Source organism: Mercenaria mercenaria, chromosome 5 (assembly GCF_021730395.1).
Source record: "Mercenaria mercenaria strain notata chromosome 5, MADL_Memer_1, whole genome shotgun sequence".
Classification (NCBI taxonomy): Eukaryota; Metazoa; Mollusca; class Bivalvia; order Venerida; family Veneridae; genus Mercenaria; species Mercenaria mercenaria.
In genome coordinates this window covers 35,546,029-35,571,174 of record NC_069365.1, presented here as the reverse complement: position 1 = coordinate 35,571,174, position 25,146 = coordinate 35,546,029, and the positions used below count along the sequence as shown (strand labels likewise).

The window sequence follows — 25,146 nt, the reverse complement described above, 5'->3', positions numbered from 1 at the left end:
AATGTTTTTCCTTTTCACAAGTAATTTCTTCAAGGTGACATATAAGCGAGAAATACTGAAGGCCAATATTCGACATTTAAATTATTCAAACCTGTAACTTAACTTAGCGTATATACTTGCGATCTAATCTTGATACATCTACACTTAATATGCTCATTTGAGACAAATATCGTTAAATAATGTTTAAAATTATTCAACGTGTTATTATAAAACTGCAACTTTGCGTAATTCGTATGACAAGTTTAAAGAGCGTTATATGTATTCTGGCGGTTTAATTAATATAAAAACCGTTTCTGCACAAATTAAGTTGATTTATTTTGCAACATTTGACATGATAAAAAATAATATGCCTCGGAACAAAGAGAAATCAAACATAATTCACCATAATAGACTGTTTTCAGTGCTCAGAAGATAGTTGAAGTAAAATGGATAAGTCCTAACTTGTCAGCCTTTCAATGATTTAGGATTTCACCAATTATTGCCTATATAAAGAGTCGCTAAAGGTAATGAATTATATAGGGTATAGTGTCAGGGTAGTTCACTTTTCCTTGAAATGTCCTGTATTGAACTATACTTTCCTTCTCAGAAATAAAACCAGGGGTAAGCAGCTTTAGCTTAAAAGCCAAATGTGGGCTAACTAACAAAATAAAAATGTGGCAATCCACAGGTCGCCCAACATGACATAAACGAAAATATTGCAGGATCGGTTTGATTGAGCCTGTTCATGGACGATAATTTGCATTAAAGTTCTATCTAAGATTGTTTCTTTTTTGGACCGTTTCCTTCAATTAATTGGCTAACAGAATGTTTTTACAAGCGTGTAAAACAAATTTATTCGGATCACTTTTGTGCTGCTCCCGATGTTGGACTACTTTTTTCACTTTTTATTTATACTGCCAGTACTTAAAATGATTGACTTGATAACAATGACTATATATAAAGAAACAAAAGTAATAAATGTCATATTTTTTTCTGTTTTATACACTACGGCCGTTATCGGATATGTGTATTTCGGTTTCGGGTTTTACAAGTGTGTATAACAAAACAATATGACATTCATTCCTTTAATGACACTGATGTATGTCTAGTTCTAATGCACCTAAACGTTCTATCAGAGCCTCGGACATACTTATGAAATAAAAGTAATAGAATATGCCAAAGAGACAATGGGTTTTAAACAAGTGTACGTCGTGTTTTGTCTGCCTGATCAGTTGTCCCAAAATTGGCCTGTTCTGCTGAAATCATAAATCATTTTAGATAGGAACCGTCTCAACATATTGAGAAGTATGTATAACAACTCTGACTCTGTCTCTTTCTGATTGGTTTTGACGGTTTTATCGATTGGATCTGTAATCAAATAATTATACAGATATAAGCTATAGCGAAATTTATGACGGGCAGTGGGAGGAACGGCATCACGGTATTTATACAAGCCGGGAACCGGTCTGAAGTGTGGTTTGTAAAAATAAAGGAATGTTCTGACTTTACCGACCACCTACCCCAACTTCGCACTTGTTCAAATGCAGTTAAAGGGGTATCCCATAGTTTCCATAGTGCCAATGCCATTTTTTAGACCATTTCTAAAGAAACCTCCACATGTTATGTACTTGATTTACTTTTATAAATTTATTTTGCTTTGTAAAAAATTCAGAAACCCCTTTCTGTCATACAATAAGCAGTTGTTATATTTTTTTTTATACTTTTCTGATGTATAAACAAACAAGTTCATTTCATGACCATTTAACTACGTTTTATAAATGTTTGTTGATTTCTCCCAAAACTTGTTATAACTACATTCTAAATAACTTCTTCACGTTCACAAAAACTGTTTCTGTTTTCAGTCAACAACATATTCCGAACCAGGATCAACACAGGATACAGCAGTTAATAAAAGAAAGAGATGATGCTGTTGAAAGGTATTGTTTTTATAAATTTTAGTTTCTCATCTAATTGTTAGATTAATTACACTGCTTCTTTCTTTAGAAGAATATACCAAGAAGCGTATTTATATACATGGATAATACACATTTATTGTGTATGAAAATCTATGGAAGCCTGTGAGATTGATCGTGACCTTGACCGTCTGCAAAAGCCAGAGGGTTTGTTGGTGACCGAGACCAAAGATCAAGGTCCTCAACATACCCGAAGTGCATTTGCAGACGTTAATACACTAAAACATGTATTGTCGCTATTCTTGCATGAAAAACAAAACATGAAGACAACTATAGGACGTAATATCTGGTCAATGTAACGCCCGACTGTAAGATTCAGGCAAACGACGAAATTGGACAAAAACCTATGTATGATGGCCGTCCACGGTTACCTACCACTTTACCTGACGTGGATTCAGCTGTTAAATGACGTCTCTGACACGTCGAACGAGACGCAGTATTGTCGGACGAGAGACGTTAAAACGTTTAGCGACTTGTTCTTGCGTTCTCCCACATTCGAGCATGGCCAAAACTTGGACCCTCGCTTCGAAATTTAGCGTCGGTATTATCAAAAACTGAATAATTGTTAGAAAATTTCTGAACATTTGGTCGTATGTCGACTTACAGATGTATCTGTGTAAAATTCACTCAGTAAAAGCGCATGATTGACACTCACGGTCTGCACCAAAATCATCAGCAGGTCCATGAATCTAACAGTGAGCTGAATAAAATCGTACGAGTTTCATCTGGCTGTGATTGACGGTCAGAGTACATATACATTTCTAACATTGTAAAAAATAACGCCAACTTTCAGTGAAGCATTTCCTTATCTCGTCAGTGTACATTTCGACACGAATATAAGCAATAGGTAAGACCAAACTTAATCTTTGTTCATGTAGAATTTTGGCTGTCTGATCGGAAAGAAAATATATTGAAAAATAAACGTATTTTAGGAAAATCATCTCAAGAGTTATGTACTTTTCATTTGGAGAATAATATCTTTGTATGAAATGTATGCTATTTACACTTAGGTAAATATTTCATGAGTTGTAACGCTATCAGTTAGAAAATGTAAGAAAATGCCATGTCAAAGCTGAATCAATGTTGTTATTTTAAACCTAGCCGTTCCTTATTGTAATATTGTTTGTTTTTATAAATTCAGTAGTTTTTTTGTTTTGTCCCTTTGTTACACGGATTTTTCGCAGGAAGGGTGTTTAAACTTTAAAATATATTTTGTTGTTTAATTCACACTGTATTTATTTATACTGACTGGTAGGAAGGTATCAAGATGGGATTCAGAAGATAGAATAGAAATTGGTAGCTTAAAATCTAGAGAGACATGTTTCTTGTACATAAAGCATGAACGATGAAAGATGAATAATCAGTGAAACTCAAGTTTGGAATTTAAGTTTCTGGCGTCAAAATGTTCCAATTAAAATGACAGAGATCTACTTATGACAAGAACTGTTAGAACTGTTTTTTTATATCTTAACCCGAGCATCGAACTTAAACATCTGTTAACTCTAGTGCTCTGTAAGAAAAGTTATCATTCATTATCAGGGGCGTCCGATGTCCAGCGGTAAAGGTCACAGACTTTAAATCACTTGCATCTCACCGTGTAGGGTCGAGCCTCCCTCGGGGCGTTGAATTCCGCATGTGAGGAAGCCATCCAGTTGGCTTACTAAGGTTGGTGGTTCTACCCAGGTGCCAGCTCGTGATGAAAAGATGCAAGGAGGAGCACCTAGGGTCTTCCTCTACGATCAAAGCTGGAAAGACGCCATATGACCTATAATTGTACCAGTGCGACGTTAAACCCAACAAAACAGTAAACACAAAATCACAAAATTATTATGTTCTAACTTCGATAATTCAAGCTTGACTAGCCTGGTCATTTTTCACTATATGCTGCCTTTTTGCCAGTGGGACATGCACAAATTTATTACTGGCATTCCTGAAAAATTCCACAAACGACAATCAGTAAAGAACAGCTCCTTCTATATCTGAAAATGAAACCGGGGTGGCTTAAATATTATGCATATATAACATTACGAATTTTAGCTGGCTTAAAGGATATGTTCTTAATTTCCGTATTCCTCATGGCTTAATCATGTGCTAGATTCGTAATTACAAGTACGGAAAATACGATTTCACATGACAGGAATGTAAGATGTGTTTATCTAATGAAAACCGTCTCTCTTCTGAAAACTGCTTTCTTTTCCAGACAAAATGAAATGTTGCAGACACACATCCCGATACAGCGTAGGGACGAGTTAAGGCAACAGAATTCTACTGCGTATTAAGTTTGATATCTTTATGAATTTAGAGAGCATACACATATGGATGGTAGTAAATGAAAAAAAAGTGTTATCTATACTCTTTAAATTCAATCTAACGAGATTAATATTATGAATTTAATGTAAAAACACATAACGAATTACAGTAGTTGAAAATATCGTATTTCTCATTTTCTATCATCCATGCCTTAATCGTGTGTTGTATTCGTGAACATGTAAGGAATGTGAGATGTGTATATCTGATAAAACCCGTCTTTCTCCTGTAAACTTCTTTAAAATATATTTTTTTTTTCAGACTAAATGAAGTGTCGAAAACACATGTCCCCCTACAGCATTTTGACGAGTTAAAGCAACACAATGCCTGGCTGGACAGAGAAATAAAAAGTGTTCGTCAACAAATTCAAGCAGAAAAGGCGGCAAAGGAAGATGCCCTCAGAAGGTTGTATCACGAGTTTTAGAAATACTATACGTAGATAGTAGTATAACCCATTAAACAGCTAAGTGTTTGGAATCTCTAAAGGGCAATAGACAGCTCGTTTACGTGACAAAATGAATTTAAAAATGGTAACAATTTTGAAGAAGTACTGAACTGAACACATTTCTTTTGATAATTTCAAACAACTAATGTCGGCCCTCGCAAGTCAACTTTTATTTTACCATTTCTTAAACTTACTTGTATTTCCTGCTGTTCTGCGACCACTTCTCGTTCTTGAACACCAACAAATATCTGATTTTCTTTTCGTTCCATTTTTTTCATGCTCTCTTACGCGTTTGTGGTTCTCACATGTATCCACAGGAATATCTAATTTTAATTAAAGTTTACTACTATATAATCCGCATTATTAAGGGAAATTTACTGTGCAGACTAAATGTTTCATATTCATTTACGTGTTTGTGGTTTTCACATGTATCCATAGGAATATCAAACTTTAATTAAATTTTACTACTATACATCCGCATTATTATGGGAAATTAATTTCGAATAAATTTCGTTCTGCAGGTTAAATGATGTACCTAAAACACACGTCCCCGTACAGAGTTTTAACGAGTTAAAGCAACAGAAGGCCTTGCTGGACAGAGAAATAGATAGTGTTCGCCAGCAAAATCAAACAGACAAAGCGGAAAAGGAAGATGCACTGAGAAGGTTGTATTACGAGTTTTAGAAATACTGTACGTAGGTAGTAGTGACACGAGTATAGACCATTAAACAGTTAAGTGTTTGGAATACTGTCCTCTAAAGGGTAATAGACAGTTCATTACATGACAAAATAAATTTAATAATGGTAACAATTTTGAAGAAGTACTAAATTGAACATATTTCTTTTGATTATTTCAAACATCTAATGTCGGTCCTCGCAAGTCAACTTTCGTTTTACCATTTCTTAAACTCACTTGGATTTACTGCTGTTCTGCGACCACTTCTCGTTCTTGAACATCAACAAATATCTGATATTTTTTTCATTCCATTTGTTTCATGTTCTCTTAGGTGTTTGTGATTGTAACATGTGTCCACAGGAATATCTATTTTACTGACATTTTACTACTATACAACCACATTATAAGGGAAATTTACTGCGCAGACTAAATGCTTCATGTTCATTTACACGTTATTAGTTTTCACATGTATCCACAGGAATACCTAATTTTAATTAAATTTTAGCACTATACATCCGCATTACTCTGGGAAATTTATCGCAAATAAATTCCGTTCTGCAGATTAAATGATGTGTCGAAAACACACGTCCCCGTGCAATAGACAGTTCATTAACGTGACGAAAAATTAATAATGGTAACAGTTTTGAAGAAGTACTAAATTGAACACATTTCTTTTGATAATTTCAAACATCTAATGTCGGTCCTCGCATGTTAACTTTCGTTTTACCATTTCTTAAAATCACTTGGATTTCTTGCTGTTCTGCGGCCGCTTCTCATTCTTGAACATCAACAAATATCTGATTTTTTTTTCATTCCATTTATTTCATGTTCTCCTACGTCTCCTGGTTTCTTTTTTACGAAGAATTAACTTCATAAACTCTTTTCAGACTAAATAATGTGTCGAAAACACACGCCCCCCTACAGCATTTTGACGAGTTAAGGAAACAGAAGGCCTGGCAGGACAGAGAAATAGAAAATCTTCGTCAACAAAATCAAGCCGAAAAAGCGGCAAAGGAAGAAGCCCTCAGAAGGTTGTATCATGAGTTAAGAAATACCATACCTAGGTTGTAGTTCCACATCTATAGACATAAACAGCTAGATGTTCTGAATGTGATTTTGTAAAAGGAGGTAGATAATTCGTTTACGTGACAAAAATGAATTAAATAATGCTAACAATTTTGAAGAAGTACTAAATTGAAAATACTTCTTTTGGTTACTTCAGACAATTTATGTCGGTCCTCGCAAGTCAACTTTTGTTTAACCATTTCATAAACTCACTTGGATTTATTGCTGTTCTGTGGTCACTTCACGCTCTTGAACACCACCGAACTTCTGAATTTTCCCTTCATCCATTTGTATCATGTTCTCTAACGTGTTTGTGTTTTTCACGTGTATCACCAGGAATGTCATAAAGGTATTTAATAGCCATCCGCATTATTATGGGACATTTACTGCGAATAAATTAATGAAAATTTATAGATAAAGACAGCACACACATATGAATGGTAATAAATGAAAAAGTACGAATTGTACACTCCTCAAAATCAAATAACTAAAAAAATATAAAACATATAATGTAAAAACACATAACGAATTTAAGCTCTTTAAAATATAGTTTTTTCATGTCCATATTCTCCATGCCTTAATCGTGTGATTCATTCGTACTTACAATTATGAAAAATTCGGTTTCACACGTAAGCAATGTGAGATGTGTATACTTGATGAAACCGTCTGTCTTAGTTTTAGTAATACCATACGTAGGTAATACTTCCACAGGTATCTTCAGGAATATCTTAAGCTATTGAATGTTTGTGTTACTTATATGCATCCACATTATTATGAGAAATGTACTGCGAGTAGATTTATATAGCACACACATACATGTATTGATGGACGGAGTGCAAAATTGCGTATGGCATACCCCTCAGAAAAAATTAACTTTATTTAAACAATTGGTAATGCTGAGATCGTTGTCTCTTTTAATGTATGAGCAGCTTTTCTTATAGAATCTGATGCTTTAGCATAATATATAGAAAAGATAGTTAAATAACATCGTTTACAAATAGTTTATTCCATGCACGAGCAATACTGTGCTTATACCAATCACAACTATGCATATATACCATGCACAACAACATGCAATACAAAACTGCTCTTATACCATGCGCAACACATCTGTAATGATACCATGCGCAACACAGTGTGTAACGATACCATGCACAACTACTCTGATAGAATGCGCTACACAATGTGTGCCGATACCATGCACAACTGCACATATACCTTGCAAAAGTACGGACCGAGTTAGAGTACTAGTCTAGTACTAACCAATATAGATATATAGCGGTATACGAGTAAAATGCAAGACTCTTCAGATTTCCAAATAAATAACCTAAAGTAAAATTTAGAGTCTTGAGTGGCTTTAACATTCGTTATATACATATAAAATGTTCTTTAAATGTAAAGAAAAGTATGGTTATCTTTGCAAGAGCATTTGCGCCACAGAGGTTTAAATGAAAATGTTCGCCAAATTCTAGCACGCTAATTTGCATTAAGAGATATATAACATATAAACAGCTAGGGGTTCTGAATGTGATTTTGTAAAAGGAGGTAGATAAGTTAACGTGATAAAAATGAATTACGTTAGGCTAACAATTTTGAAAAAGTACTCAATTGAACATACATTTTTGTACTTCTTTTGGTTACTTCAAACAACTAATGTCGGTCCTCGCAAGATAACTTTTGTTTTACCATTTCATAAATTCACTTGGATTTCCTGCTGTTCTGTGGTCACTTCTAGCTCTTGAACACCACCGAACATCTGAATTTTCCCTTCATCCATTTGTATCATGTTCTCTAACGTGTTTGTGATTTTCACGTGTATCTCCAGGAATGTCATAAAGTTATTGAATGTTACTTTACTAATATGAATCTGCATTATAATAGGATTTTTAGTGCAAATAAATTTATAAAACTTGATAGATTTAGAGAGCACACACATATGAATGGTAATAAATGGAAAAGTACGAATTATACACTCCTCAAATACAAACAACTAAAAAATATAAAACATATAATGTAAAAAAACCTAACGAATTTAAGCTCTTAAAATATCGTTTTCTTCATTTCCATATTCTATTCGGTTTCACACGTAAGCAATGTGAGATGTGTTTACCTGATGAAACCGTCTGTCTCCTGAAAACGTCTATAAAGTCTACTTCCTCTTTTTCAGACTAAATGAAGTGTCGAAAACACACGTTCCCCTACAGCATTTTGAAGAGTTAAAGCAACAGAAGGCCTGGTTGGACAGAGAAATAGAAAGTGTTCGTCAACAAATTCAAGCCGAAAAAGCGGCAAAGGAAGATGCCCTCAGAAGGTTGTATCATGAGTTTTAGTAATACCATACGTATGTCTTTCCACTATCTTCAGGACTATCTTAAGTTATTGAATGTTTGTGTTAATTATATGCATCCACATTATTATGAGAAATTTACTGCGAATAGATTTATATAGCACACACATACATGTATTGATGGACGGAGTGCAAAATTGCGTATGGCATACCTCTAAAAAAAAACTTTATTTAAACAATTGGTAATGCTGAAATCGTTTTCTCTTTTAATGTGTAAGCAGGTTTGTTGTTATATTTTCTGGTCCTTCGGGATCATTGATTTCAACTCATTTAGATTTGAAGATTGAATACTGCTTAAGCCGGTGCTAGGGGGCGTGGGCAGTGTTGCATTTTCCATTACTGCTCATGAACAGACTCAATCAAACCGAGTCTGCAATTTTCACTGTTTGCCCTGTTCTCGGTGCTTCCGAGGGATCTACTTTTCAGATTTTTTTTTTCTTATAGATGCTTTAGCATAATATATAGAAAAGATAGTTAAATAATATCCTTTACAAATAGTTTATTCCATGCACGAGCAATACTGTGCTTATACCAATCACAACTATGCATATATACCATGCACAACAACATGCAATACAGAACTGCTCTTATACCATGCGCAACACATCTGTAATGATACCATGCGCAACACAGTGTGTAACGATACCATGCACAACTACTCTGATAGAATGCGCTACACAATGTGTGCCGATACCATGCACAACTGCACATATACCTTGCAAAAGTACGGACCGAGTTAGAGTACTAGTCTAGTGCTAACCAATATAGATAAATAGCGGTATACGAGTAAAATGCAAGATTCTTCAGATTTCCAAATAAATAACCTAAAGTAAAATTTAGTATCTTGAGTGGCTTTAACATTCGTTATATACATATAAAATGTTCTTTAAATGTAAAGAAAATTAGGGTTATCTTTGCAAGAGCATTTGCGCTACAGAGGTTTAAATGAAAATGTTCGCCAAATTCTAGCACGCTAATTTGCATAAAGAGATATCTTTTCGGATCAAATGTGAATTCAAGACCGACGTCAATCTGCATAAATGTCACTAGTCTGTTGTGAAACAAGAACATTTCTATCATATAATATACTATCAATGTTTATCTCTATGATTCCCTGACATAATCTTCTGAAACTTAAACTCTCCAACGTAACGGTAATTGCCTATGTTCTAAACCAACTTTAATAATGTATGACAATATCAAGCATACAACAAGCATACTCAACGACACCCCCTATACTACACGGGTATATCAAAGCTGTCTGCTTATAAAGGAAAATCTTCGTGTCTTGACTCATGTATGTTTGACAGATTATAATTTTTAATTATTATAACAATTCTCGTAGTTTGAGCAAGATCTTGCGAAGTTGTGTGAAAAATGGACAGCGTACTATGTTGATTCTGGCGGGACATCTCCATCAGAGTGGGGGGAGTTGACAATTTCAAAATTTAAATTGTCTCTGTAATCGTATATTTTTGTTTCTAAATTACTATTCACACAACTGTGCAATGTTAGTTAAAAAAATGACGCTTCTTAATTTGGGTAATAAGCCTTGCGAAGCTTTATTTCTTTTGGATAAACGATGTCGTCATTTCTGAAAAATATAGGTTGTTCATGTTTAAAATATCATTAAGGTACCTCAAGGTTCAATAAAAAGCTTCAATAATGTCCTGATTCAATTAACCACATTTTTTTCAGACTGAGCACAATGGCGTCAAGTAAACTCCGAGATAACAATCCAAATATAACTGATCTTAGTGACCAGAACAGACCTACAAAGATTTCCGAGAAAATGTCAGAACTATATGACAATCAGTGGACTGATGCATTTGATGCCCTGGAGAAACAAAAAATGCAAGAAAGAGAAATTATTTATGCGTTGCTGCAATCTTTAATGGTAAGGAATTTTAAAACTCCTTTATGGACCAGTGGACCTACTAAAATCGATTTATAACGAGGACACATTGATTCAGTTTCTTGCGGATCTACTGATACCAAGGCCGCAACACATGCCAACTGAATTCTGTATTATTTTAGATTGCTAACTAGTACGACACTACGACGTGCTGACATAAATTGTTGACATTGCTTATGAACCAACTACACTAATATCAAATGTTCAGCATTATCTTTTTACCAAACGACAACAACAAATTAGCTTATTTATTTGATATTATTTCATATTTTATTATACATACATGTAATTATAGATCTTCCGAGGTACCTTTCAGAAGGCTGCGATATTATCTTCCATAAAATATGTCTACAGACGTTCCGCGAAGACTAAAATTAACACATTTGTCTCGCCAGCTTAGCTCAGTAGGGAGAGTGTTGGTCTACGGATCGCGAGGTCTCGAGTTCGATCTCCGGACGGGGCGTATGTTCTCCGTGACGATTTGATAAAAGACATGGTGTCTGAAATCATTCGTCTCCACCTCTGATAATTCATGTTAGGAAGTTGGCAGTTACTTGCGGAGAACAGGTCTGTACTGGTACAGAATCCAGGAACACCTGTTAGGTTAACTGCGCGCCGTTACATGACTGAAATACTGTTGAAAAACGGCGTTAAACCCAAAATAAACAAACAAACATCACTAACACTGTTTTTGATGCAGTTTCAAGCATAGTTGTTAGACTGTTAAAGAGAGATTTGAGATATCTGAAAAATACATACAACAGTTATAATATTAAATTTCATCATAACTTCATAAAACAGTTTTTCTTAAAGATGCTTACTGCGGAAGTGCGTTTTAATAAATGAAAAACTAACTGCCCTAATTCAAAAAATCTATGCAAGGGGAAATGCTACTTTTCTCGCCTACAATTTTGATAAGGCATATTTACTTGTTTCCTTGTTAAAATAGATACAATGTGGACCTATGAGGAAGTTTGTTTAGCCCTTTCCTTTTCACTGAACAATATTTACATCAGGTTTGGGAATGCGGTTTTCTGACAATTAATTGGTTTTCCATGGGAACAAATTGTGCACCCCTTGTCGTAGATTTGTTTTTATATTGTAAAGAAAGATATTTTATGTTGGGCCTTTCTCCAGCTACAAAGGCATGCCTTATTACTGTACTTAATAATACATCACGCTATCTAGATGGATAATCCGTTTTATGCTCAACTGGTGGATGCTATTTATCCCCGGGAGCTGCAGTTAAATAAAACTAACAACTCGGATACTATTGCTTCATTTCTAGATTTATATCTCTCTATTTATGACAATTTTATACATACCAAAATTTATGACAAGAGGTATGATTTTAATTTAAGTATTGTAAAGGACATTGTTATATTTAGATTGCCTATCAAATTAGTGAAAGCTGAGCTAAGGCCAGACTTCTGAAAGAGCGTAAGAAAGATAGTAAAAGATCATTACTGGATAAATTCTAGTAATTTGTACAAGTTTTTGAACAAAATACATGACTTTATTGACATTTTACATTACGATTGCTATTGCAATGTGAACAATAATATTTTTTTCCCGTTTTAAACATCCTGTCCCCACCCAAGTGACGCAACAATATTTTACATGTGAGTACATTATTGTTACATAAAATATTTCTGACAATTATTGCACGCGTTTCCTAAACCTTATATATCGATAGTTGTATTCGTTTTTTGTAAATATTTCAAACATAGAAAACACTAAAGAATATATATAGAAGAGAATGTCAAAATATTTAGAAACCAGTGTATTAGCCTAGAATTCTGTCAAATGAAAAGAAAACAATAACATACCTAGAGCTAACTCCAACGCCTCTGGAACTAACCCCGACCTCTAGAGAACTAACACTGACGCCCACAAAATGAACATTGACAGCCTCAGAACTAACTCCAATGCCTCCAGAACTGACAGCAATGTCACCGGAACCTACACATCACGTCACAAGCACTGACACCGACACCCACAGAAGTAACCCTTGTAACCTTTTTCTTTTTCTGTATAACTTGCAAATGCAAGAGTTGCATCAGATTGAAGTTACATCCACATTAATGTCGATACTAGCTAGATACTAGCTTGATAGGTTCTGTGCCATTGATATACATTGATATGCTATCGTGTTCGCCCTCTAGCCCTTTGTTAAGCAGAACTCAATATTTACACATGTTATAAATACCAGAAACATCCGCAGATGTGTTCATACGGCGGTAGGCCTACACATGGAACCCCAATGTTACATTAGTGTGTAATTCCATGAAAAGTGGCGTATGGTCCCCAGTTAAAAATGGGCTTGTCCATAACGAGAAAACAATAGGCAGAACAATTTTTCATTAAACACAACTATCGTATCATTTAAACACGATTGCTATCATTAAAACATTAGAAAAATGTAGATAAAATGTACGTAGTTCTGTTTGATTTAAAAAGTTACTGTAGAGAGACAGTTGTAACTATGGCAACAACTACATTGAGGCGTACAACAATAAACTAAAACCTTTCAAATTTAACTCTTCGAACTTCCGTTCATTGTACTGCTTTTAGCATTACAGTATCTTATTACACCATAACTTGGATTCTTTTTTTTACACGCGAAAATTGCGAAATTGGTGCCAAAAAAGTGAACATTGTGCTTTGGCTTTCCTGTAAGAAAATGAAATATGTGGTAAACGGATTTGTTTATAACATTTTTATGGCTGATAATCATATATTCGTCATATTAAAGGGTGTGTAGTAAATTCGTTCCTATTCGTTTTTGTTACCCTATTTAACTGAATAGTGTCGAATGGATTTTGTTTCACGTCTTGCATTGTTATTGTAAACCCTGTTTGGTATACAAGAATGCCATCAAATGCAATTTGGCATGTAGACCATAAGCTAGATTACACATTGAAAAAGTGTGCCAAGTTTGAATTATGCCATTTCGGATAAAATCAAGCTGTTGAATATTTTACAGGCTAGCTTTTACGTTTCGTAGCTAATATTGATTGAACATTTTCATTTTCTGATGAACATACCTATAAGCTACTTTAGCCAGAATCATGAATTTATGTAAGGGACCAGAACAAGTAAAATGGGGGCAGTGAAAATATTTGGCTTTTCGAAATTGAGTGATTTTAAAATATATATGTTTTATAGACAAAGAATCCAGTTTTTCTGGATATTATAATATTTTTCATTCAATTTTCTAAAACTGATACGTGTTCTTGTTTGAATGTTTAAATAACAGCGGCAGTTGCCTACTCATTTGAAAATGAAGCCTATGGTGATAATAAAAACGAACTTTTTACACACCCTTTATTAGGTTACAGTGCTATAGGCAAAGTTTCGGATAAATTCCGGAAACATACCAAACATCGACTTAGTACTACGACATCTTCGACAACAAACCTAATGCTATTGCTTGTATGATCCCAAAAATTAATTAACCGACATATGGACGTATGTCAGACAAGTAAGGGGTTTCTGTCGAAAAGTTTATTAGTTTTATCTATGATTGGAGAGCAAAGCTTCGGAAAAAGCGGGGTTCAACAGTTAAACACTGTAATAATCAACAAACAACTGGCCATTTCCTAGGTGCTGCATGAGAAAAAACTGCAATCGGATAGATATCTGTTTTACATACATATAAAATCTTTTAGAAGATCCTTTAACAGCATTAAATGCAACCAAGCACATTGATCGATTCTGTTTTTGACCTAAAAAGAAAAAGCTTCCTAGCGGCGCTGGCTTTTACCAAGACATTGAGAGAGAATTGTTACGGGATCTGACCAGAGGGACAGAGCGAGAGATAGTACCAAGATTAGAGAAAGAGAAATCTTTTAGATACAAGCATCCAGCTCTTTGCGAATATACAGCTTGTACTTTAAGGTGATCGGTTTATACCACCGATGCACGCAAAAAGAACATTTTCTGGGACGAACCATTACCGGTCCAAATGTTTGTTGGGAAACACTCAACAGCATTTCAGAAATTTGCCAGTACCGTGATCAGAATCCGAGCCATATGTTTCAGATTTTTTTACACACTTACAGCAGCAACAGCGAAAGTTTCTCTTCAATGAACTACTATTTGATATTTTAACAATCGAAGGTCTGTCATAATATAAGTTTTAATATTTATCTTTAGGCCGGTTATATTACTGGACAAAATGCCCGAACCTCAATCTAATTCCAACATGAATTTCTATTGCTGATTTATAATAGTTAGCTCAGTGTACAATACAGGACAATGTCCTCTAATGAATTTTCAAGCCAAAGGTGATTATTTAAATGCAGCTTCCTTTAAATTTTAGTTAAGTATTGTAAACTTATCTTTAATAAAATCAGTTAAACAAAATATTATTATCATTTCTTTATTCACCTGCATGCAGTGCAAAATAAAGTAGTTCAAGAATCATGAATGATGGCGGACGTTGTACTTTATAAATAAATTTGATCTTATATTAGGACAAATGAAAGGAACTGGACGAATAAACTATAAAAACAAATATTCCATCTAGGTCTAAGCGTTGCAGAATGGTTTATTATTGTAGAAAATCTTAAATCGAACATTTGTAGCAACGAAATACTGATCATTGAATTTATCTAGGTATGTTTGTGAAGTATTCAAATATAAACTGTACACCTCTTACATAAACTTTTCTACAGAGATAAAAATTCCTCTTTTTGAACTAAAATCAAATATAAACATTTTTAAGTTATCATGCACACGCCATGTACCCGGATAATCTTAACTCTGTTCAGCGATCCTAACTCAGTGCCAACATGGCTGACAGAAAGACGATGTATGTAGTTAATTTCCTTGTCTTTTTTCATGTTTTTATGTGAGTATGCAATGTTAGCGTAAAACTTTTGATAGCCATAATATCCTGTATTGATAACATGTTTTGTGTACTAAATATTTCAATCGAAATGTCACATTATGTGGCTGGAATTCATTAAAATGTACTCAAAAAAGTCTTCAAAATGAACATGTTTTATGTTTCTAACTGTTTTAAAGTACCAGAAATTGCAGTAAGACCTTACTTATTAAATGTATTAGTTCCATAAATATCTCTTTGACAATGTTTAACAGTATCAAAGTTTGAAATTGATTTTTATAGCTTAAAATTTTTATTGATTATGAGGTGGGTTTAAATTTGCGGATAATTCCTAACTGGATTAGGAAACAGTCCTGGATAAATACGAACTTAGAATGGATAAACACCTAACCAAACGAAAACGGCTGTTCGTCTGTGCGTTTTTATGGACTGTTGATGCTCGAAGTTCTTTGATCTACCCACCCCTGCAGGGATGTGGGATTCCTATGTCCAACTTATCTGACTCGTGATTTTTTTGCCGGCGGACAAGTGCATTTTTCATTCTGTGTGTCCGCGGACAAGCATACTTTTTCAGGTATAAAATGAGAAAACATAAAATATCATTTAGATTGTGTGTTGCTTCAAGTGTATGGAGGTGATACAGATAATGGGTTCTTTGACTAGGTCTCGCGCACACTGTAACTCGGTGACTATGATAAAATACCAGAGAAGATTTAGATACAAGAAGATTTATCTAACGTCGGATAAGTATAAACATATAACACTAGCTAAAAGCTATTTTCCGGAAAACACATGTAAATAAGCTCAACATAAGTAAATCAGCTGTAATAAAATACAAATATGTTAAAGCACATTAAAGCAAATAAAGCACCTGGCGCTAAGTAGATAAGAAACAAATCACAAATTATCACATACATGTTACAGTGCATTAAAACAAAATAGCACTTAGGTACTAGCAAATAAAAGGGAAAAGTAATTTACCACATACAGATTTAGCACATTTAAAGCAACATAAAAAAAGATTAGCTGACACTACACAAAAATAAGAAGAGTCACATTTTACAACATGCATTTAAAAAAAAAAACATAAAAGAAGAAATCATATACATGCTAAAGGGAACATAAGAACTACTTAAAGTAGCTGAAGAAAAGTACATTTGTATTTGCATCATCAGCATATAGCATTCTGTAACTAAAATTCAAAAAAGGAAAACAAGGGTTACACACAGAGAACTAAAAGGACATTTAAAGACATCAGAAACGTAAACAACTTTAAAAAAGTATTATGACAAGTTTGTAAGTAGAATTCCAACTGCTGAGACAATAAGTCACTGTCAAAGGAAATATTTGAGCCAGTAGTCAGCCAAATTAAAATCAAAAGCACACAGAGATCGCAAGTATGACTAAAACAAGTCGGAACGTTTTAAGAGTCTTTCTTTGAATTCATCTGGCTTTGCACCATTGCGTGGGCAGGCAGTGTTTCGGGCATGATCTCAAAAGATCCCCGAACACTACTTACGCGATTTCAGACTTTTATAAACGTTAAAAGGCAAATATTTCAACTGCTTATTTTTTACCACAGTTACTGTGATATGCTTTTCTTTTCATTGTCCTAAATACAGAACTCGATCTCCAGTCTATTTGCGCTTTCATGAAGGTTTAATATTACAAATCAGAGCAAGTGAAATTTTACTATGAACAAGTGGATTTTTAAGTTCCGTGGACAAGTGAAAAAAGTAAGGATACCCACACCCCTGTCCCGTCAGTCCATGCATCACTCCCCCACCCCACCACACCACTCACACACACACACACCCACACACACACTTTTCTTCCCTATTTACCGTCTGAAAAAATATCATATTTAATAATTAATCATAAATCTAATCCCATTTAAACAATTTCAAAAATATTCCATTAGCACCTCTATAAAAATCTCTTACACTATACGATATACAAGATTTGAAACAAACACAGTTCTTCTGTGTGTGTGTGCGTGCGTGTGTGTGAGGGAGAGGGAGAGAGGGTTGGGGACTACAGAACTTCGAACATCGGTGGTATTAAATAATTTCTTATATAAATATAATAATTTTGACTTTTATACTGAGTTATTTTTTCAGGTTTTATCCAGATTTTTCCAAACATTGCTATTTGCATAATATTAAAATTATGAAAAAATATTTGACTGTAGTGGGCATACATATAACATCTTGCAAAATTAATGACAGTTTGAAGACAATACCGCTTATAAAGTAATGTTTACAATAATCACACCATGTACATGTCAGCTCATTCATTTCTATAGAATACTAGTCAGTTAGGTGTTTATCCGTCACGCAATTTCGTGTAAGTTAGGTTTTTATCCATTCCTCGTGTAAACTGAGTTCGGTTTTTATCAACTCAAAGTTAGGTTTTTATCCCTTTTCTCGCTGTCAGTACATTTGAACATGTATTGTGTCAACATGTAGTGGGTTAACAACATAGTGTAAACGGGCCTATAAAGCAGCATATCTTTGCTTTCAAACAACAAAATAGTCGAGGCATCAAAAGCATAGAAGTATTTTTAAAGATTTTTTGTAAAAGTTTTCATGGAAAAAGTTTCCTTGTTCGTCATTTTTCCACCTGAAAACACAAGAGTTGATATATTTAACATGATGCATTTTGAAATAAACATACACTTGATCAATGGAGATAGATATAACAACAGAAACATTCCTTTATACATCGTAATTACACAGAAAACAAAGTTGTATCGGCTTTACATCCGCCATGTTGGCACTGAGTTAGGGTCGCTGAACAGAGTTAAGATTATCCGGGTACATGGCGTGATGCATTTGCCTGTGAACGACACTTGTTTGTTATCCTAATTGATGAAGCAAGTTACCATTCATATGGGAAAATTAGACCCATCGTGAAAATCACCACAAAAACCGATAATACGTTTGGCCAGGTAAATCGGCTGTCGAGACTGTTCGCTAGTTTTCGGCCTACTCCGTATTTTAGGCCGATGTCTAACCCTTCTTCGCCAATGTACCGTTACATTAATACTTTTGATCATATGGATTTAGGGATATTGTTAAGTCTAATTTACAGTGATTGCAAAGATAGATTAGAAAATAGAAACCTAAATGGCTGTTGGTGGTTTAATCAGAATACCATTTATAACGGTATTTTCAACAAACACATTATTATAAAACCCAAAAGTAATTTCTACTTTCTTACAATCAGACGGAAACTCGCTTTTATAATACCTTCTTTGATGTTCATGATTATGAAATAAAGATTTTAAGTAGTTTTTTTATGTAATCAAATAACTGCACATTTATTATTATGTCGTGAGCGGTGTCCAACTAGCTTAGAATTTTATGCCAGCTCGAAGATCGAAATTCAACTTCATAACTTATCGAATTTTAATCCTAAGTACAACTGAAGATTGAAAAACGTCAAATTGCAAAATAGCTTTTAATTTCGGGCCAGCTCAATGATCGAAATTTATAATATTCCAAAAGCCAAATTTCGATCTCGTATTGAATGAACAGCCTGTTCCAAGATTGATATTGAAATGAAAAAGTCAAATATCGAGCAAGCAATTAGTGTCGAGCCATCTCGAAAATCGTACTTATACTCAGTATAATACTGAAACTGCGATCTGCTCAAGATTCAAAGATCAAAAATCGTGCAAGATCGGATATATCGAAATTCAAGTTTTTATGCCCCCGGCATCAACTGATGCGGGAGGCATAAAGTGATTGTCCTGTCCGTCCGTTCGTTCGTCCGTCCGTCCGTCCATCCGTACGAGGTTAACCAAATGGGACCGTTTCGTCTAGCATCAATACCCCTTACTAGAATGACTTGATACTAATGCAGATGTAACCTGTGACCATTCCTCATCTTCAGACTTCACCTGACCTCAGTTTGACCTTGACCTTGAACTTGACCTCGTTTTGGACTTAGGTTGCTTTGTATCGGCAAGGATGCCACCGGGGGCATCAAGTGTTTATTGAACACAGCTCCTTGTTAAAGATCTAAATAGATTATTCTCGGTATTATATTTCAAGCATGCTCGAATTTTCAAAGCAATCGAATTTAAAACTGGTATTGAATGTGAAACTATCTTTTAAACAGCCAGCTTCCGGGAAAACCCAGTACTGGTGTCATATGAGAAGTCATGGTCGTGACCCCTTTCACGGATGCCCGAACCCACGACCCCTGGGTTGAGCGGCCGACACATTATTCACTGGACGACCGCTCCCCTCAAAATATTTGAATTTCTGTCATCCTGCTGGATCTAATTTCAATTCTGCCTCGAAATTCGACGAATTCTTTTTATTTTAATTTCGATTTCCTAGTCTGTGCGAAATTCAATGTAAGCGAAATTCAACATCATCCTTTCAAAATTTGAATTTTGATTTTCTACTTTTAACTTGCCCAAAATATGTCGCCTAAATTTAAACGTTTCTTTTTTAAATTTTGAACTTCGATCCTCAAGCTGTTTAAAATTGACTATTAGCTGTAAACAAATCATATTATGGAGCGTCCACTAATTTATAAATCCGTACATGTGTGCTGGTTAAGCGGGTGAGAAGATATCAGCCTTTACCGTTTATGAGCTTAAATTCCGTAAGAATTGATGGAAACATACGAGAATGTTCGAGTCTTTCCGATAAGGAATAAAAAAAACCTATACTCATCTGCAAAATGCTTAAAAAAGACCATTTTCTTCTTCACCTAGAAAACTGAAATTAGTATGAAACAATAGCTAAATGAATACAGATTACTAAGTCGTTTGCAAAGGTCTTTAAGCACACATAAGAATCTATTTATTCTTTGTTAAACAGAAGAAATTTCAGCAAATTATCCATATTTTACTATATTTCTAATTGTAGATAGACAGACATAAAGTATACGCAAAAAAGACCATTTTCTTTTAAATTCATTTTTAAAATAAAATGTTCATAAGAAAGACAATCTATTGAATATTATCACATCTTTTGCAAAGCTAAAATATCTGTAATACTTTTTCCATGAACTTAAATAAAGTAAAGGGCTCCTTCTTTGCGCTATATAAAATATTTTCACTCGTGTGAAAAATCGATGGGTCTAATTTTCCCATATGCATAGATCATGAAAAGATAAATATATTTTGTCAAGATAAAATAAAAACTTTACAGACTGCGTACCATGAATGTCACAGACTGGCAAATGAACATTTCTTTGAAACGGTTCAAGCTGCAATAGAATGTCCAAGACAGGTAAGACAGTTATTTCTACTAACATTTGTGCAACAAATCACCATGATGACCATTTACTCATCAGGTGTTCGAGTTTGTTACTGAAGACCGTTTGTACTTGAGACGAGTACATCTGTACTGATTTCTTTTGCACAGATAGTAGGCTTATTGATTCACTGTTCTTAGTATACAAAATATGTCTGCAGCAAGTAACGGTGTATAATGATAAAAGTAGAATTGAAAATAAGTTCAATTCTTTGCTAACTTTTCGCTGCGCAATCGGTAATATGCTGTTAAAATATTTCAAACTTAACTATTTAAAATCGTTAGGTTATTTTTAGCTCACCTGAGCATTGCATGTTTTTGTGATCGCTCGATGTCCGGCGTCCGTCGTCTGTCTGTCGTCTGTCTGTGCTTGTGCGATAGAGGTTGTTTTTTTCAACTGATGTTCATGAAATTTTGTCAGAATGATTGCCTTGATGAAATGTAGGCCAAGTTTGAAAATCGATTATCTGGGTCACTAGGTCAAATCAAAGAAAAGCCTTATGTATGCGATAGAGGTTGTATTTTTCAATTGATCTTCATGAATTTTCGTCAGAATGATTACCTAGATAAAATCTAGGCCAAGTTTGAAAATGGGTTATCTGGGGTCAAAAACTAGGTCACTAGGTCAAAATAAAGGAAAACCTTATGTATGCGTTAGAACCTGTATTTTTCATTTTAACTTCATGAAATTTGGTCGGAATGATTGCCTTGATAAAATCTAGGTTGAGTTTAGTATGGGTCATCTGAGGTTAAAACTAGGTCACTAGGTCAAATTATAGAAAAATAATGTGTATGCGATGGAGACTGTATTTTTCAATTGATTTTCAAAAAAAATTAGTCGGAATGATTGCCTTGATAAAATTTAGGTCGAGTTTGAATATGGGTCATCTGGGGTCAAAAAATAGGTCACTAGGTCAAATCAAAGAAAAACTTTGTGTATGCGATAGAGGCTGTATTTTTCAACTAATCTTCATAAAAAATTTGATCAGAATGATTGCCTTGATAAAATTTCTAGGACAATATCGAATATGGGTTATCTGGGATCAAAAACTAGGTCACTAGTTTTTTTTTCATGGATCTTCATAAAATTTGGTTGGAATGATTGCCTTGATAAAATCTAGGTCAGGTTCAAATATGGGCCATCTGGCGTAAAAACTAGGTCACTAGGTCAAATCAAAGATAAACCTTGTGTATGCGATAGAGGCTGTATTTTTCAATTGATATTCATAAACTTAGGTCAGAATGATTGCTTTGTTGAAATCTAGGTCGACTTTGAATATGGGTCATCTGGGGTCAAAAAGTAGGTCACTAGGTCAAATCAAAGAAAAACATTGTGTATGCGATAGAGACTGTTTTTTTTTTCAATTGATCTTCATGAAATTTGGTCGGAATGATTGCCTTGATAAAATCTAGGTCAAGTTTGAATATGGGTCATCAGGGGTCAAAAAGTAGGTCACTAGGTCATATCTAAGAAAATACTTGTTTAAACTCAAGAGACCACATTTTTGGTCCAATCTTAATGAAAATTGGCCAGAATATTTGTTTCCATGAAATTACTAGGTCAAACATGTTTACACTTTTATGGTATGTTTCTCAGGTGAGCGACCTAGGGCCATCTTGGCCCTCTTGTTACTAAATTGAATTTCTTAGTTCTTTTACTTTTTGCTTTTATCAAAGTTCAATATACATAATAGGGTTTACAGCCATCGCGCTATCAGGTGGTGATGACGGATCAGCTGAAACAGCAAATCAAGGAATTCAGAAAAATTCGGGCACCAAAAGTAATAGAAGAAATAGAAAAGGTCAGTTTGATTATCAGATTAGATTAGTTATTGTTATATGATTCCAAATGAATCGTCTTCGATAAACATATATGCATTAATCATATATCAATTCATGATAAACAATAGTAATTTCCAAAGTCATAGGGTGTGGTTGACCGCTTTTGTTCTTAACAGGTCTGAGATGTACATGCAATAGACCAATGTGAAGACGGGCAGTATATTAGTGGAAAGAAGGAGAACTTTTAAACAAATGAACTTAAATATTTAGCTATATTTGTCACATTGTCAGTTTCTTCCATTTGTTGTTTTGCATGTTTATTTTGCACAGTGTTTTTTTTTTAGCTCACCTGAGCCAAAGGCTCATGGTGAGCTATTGTGACCGCTCAATGTCCGTTCTCCGTCGTGCGTCGTGCGGTGTGCGTCGTGAGTCGTGCGTCGTGTGTCCGTCAACATTTTCTAAAAAAATCTTCTTCTTGAAAACCACTGGACAGAATTACACAAAACTTCACAGGAATGATCCTTGGGTGGCCCCCTTTCAAAATTGTTCAAATAATTGAATTCCATGCAGAACTCTGGTTGCAATGGTAACCGAAAGGAAAAACAAAAAATCTTCTTGTCCAAAACCACAGGGCCTAGGGCTTTGATATCTGGTATGTAGCATCATCTAGTGGTCCTCTACAAAAATTGTTCAAATTACCCCCCTAGGGTCAAATATGGCCCCGCCCCGGGTGTCACATGGTCTATATAGACTTATATAGGGAAAACTTTGAAAATCTTCTTGTACAAAACCACATGGTCTAGGGATTTGATATTTGGTATGTAGCATCATCTAGTGGTCCTCTACCAAAATTATTCAAATTATCCCCCTAGGGTCAAATATGGTCCCACCCCGGGGGTCACATGGTTTATATAGACTTATATAGGGTAAACTTTGAAAATCTTCTGGTACAAAACCACACGGCCTAGGGATTTGATATTTGGTATGTAGCATCATCTAGTGGTCCTCTACAAGACTGTTCAAATTATCCCTCTATGGTCAAATATGGCCCCGCCCCGGGGGTCCCAAGTTTTACATAGACTTAAATATGAAAAAAAGTTTAAAGTCTTCTTGTCTGAAACCACAACACTTAGACCTTTGATATTTGGTTTGTAGCATTGTCTTATGGTCCTCAACCAAAATTGTTCAAATTGTACCCCTGGGGTGAAAAGAGACCCTGCCCTGGGGGTCCAAACTTTTATGTAGACTTATATAGGAAAACAACTTTAAAAATCTTCTTGTCTGAAACCATACGACCTAGGCTTTTGATATTTGGTATGATGCATTGTCTAGTAGTCCTCTACCAAAATTGTTCAAATTATGCCCCTGGGATTAAAAGAGGCCCCGCCCTGGGGTCACTTAGTTACTATGTGAGTTATATAGGAAAAAATGCTTAAAAAATCAATTGATCCTATTTCCAAGACTGTTTAATAATAATTACCTGATAACTCGAAATAATATGATGTCACTTAACTGTGACCTTGACCTACTGACCTACTTTCTTGTTTTTTAAGATACAGCCTTAAAATTTTGATGACATACACAGTTTTGCACACCAATCGTAAAACTGAATATCATTGACCATGAGTGTGACCTACTGACTTTCTTAATATATTATCATCAGTTTGATCTTTGAAACATGTAGCTCATATTACTCAGGTGAGCGATCCAGGGTCATCATGACCCTCCTGTTTCATTTTTTTATCTGAATGAAACTTAGCCAGAACGACTCTCTCCCAAAATTCTAGTTTGTGTTCGAAATTGAGATATCTTTGATTTAAACTTGGTGAGTTGGTCATATAATCTTGTTAGCACTCTATGTCTCGCATTTGTACATGAAAATGAAATGATTCTCATAAATTCTAAGTCGTTTGGAACAGGATTATTCATTGTGTACAACAAGGTCTCGACATCACTAAAATTAGATTTAACACTCTAAGAGCAACATAGTAACATTGTTTAGCTGTATAAAATCCATGATTAGTTTGGAGCCGGATCATAAAGTTCAAATCATGAAAAATCATTGTTTACTCTGTGGAAATAAAAATTCTAGTCAAAACTGATTAGAGTGTTAGTACGTGATACGTATATATATGTCTCTGTGCAGACTGACAACTGGCATTTATACGTTCCTGTATCATGTATTTGTAAACAGCACGCCAACTGCCTTGTTCGTGCACAATTTTTCTCCCGTTAATACATGGGCAGATCCAGTGATAAAAGAAAAAAATATGTCCATGATGTGACTGTAGTTTTAAAACCACCCGGGATATATGTATAGATTCTGTACGTAGTGACCGTTATGAAAATCAATAATTTTTTTTTTCATACAAAACATCTGTGAATTACCCTTATCCCTGCACTCCCTCCGATTGTTACTGATTTTATCACATATGGCAGTTTCAAAGCTGCCGATAGGCAGTTAAATTTGAAAAATTTTGATAGGCTTTTCATACTTCATATTTATACAAACTGTAATGCAATCATTTT

The 25,146-nt window shown here is 34.6% G+C and overlaps 1 protein-coding gene across 1 annotated transcript in view; it reads left to right on the top strand.

The window, feature by feature from the left end:
- LOC123556778 (uncharacterized) overlaps positions 1 to 25,146 on the top strand; it is a 39,226-nt gene that overhangs the window by 5,192 nt on the left and 8,888 nt on the right. The window contains exons 4-11 of the mRNA XM_053543180.1: positions 1,842 to 1,916; positions 4,521 to 4,664; positions 5,226 to 5,369; positions 6,268 to 6,411; positions 8,613 to 8,756; positions 10,491 to 10,689; positions 20,731 to 20,811; positions 22,530 to 22,637. Coding sequence (XP_053399155.1) covers positions 1,842 to 1,916; positions 4,521 to 4,664; positions 5,226 to 5,369; positions 6,268 to 6,411; positions 8,613 to 8,756; positions 10,491 to 10,689; positions 20,731 to 20,811; positions 22,530 to 22,637 — 1,039 coding nt within the window. The remainder of the gene's footprint in view (positions 1 to 1,841; positions 1,917 to 4,520; positions 4,665 to 5,225; positions 5,370 to 6,267; positions 6,412 to 8,612; positions 8,757 to 10,490; positions 10,690 to 20,730; positions 20,812 to 22,529; positions 22,638 to 25,146) is intronic.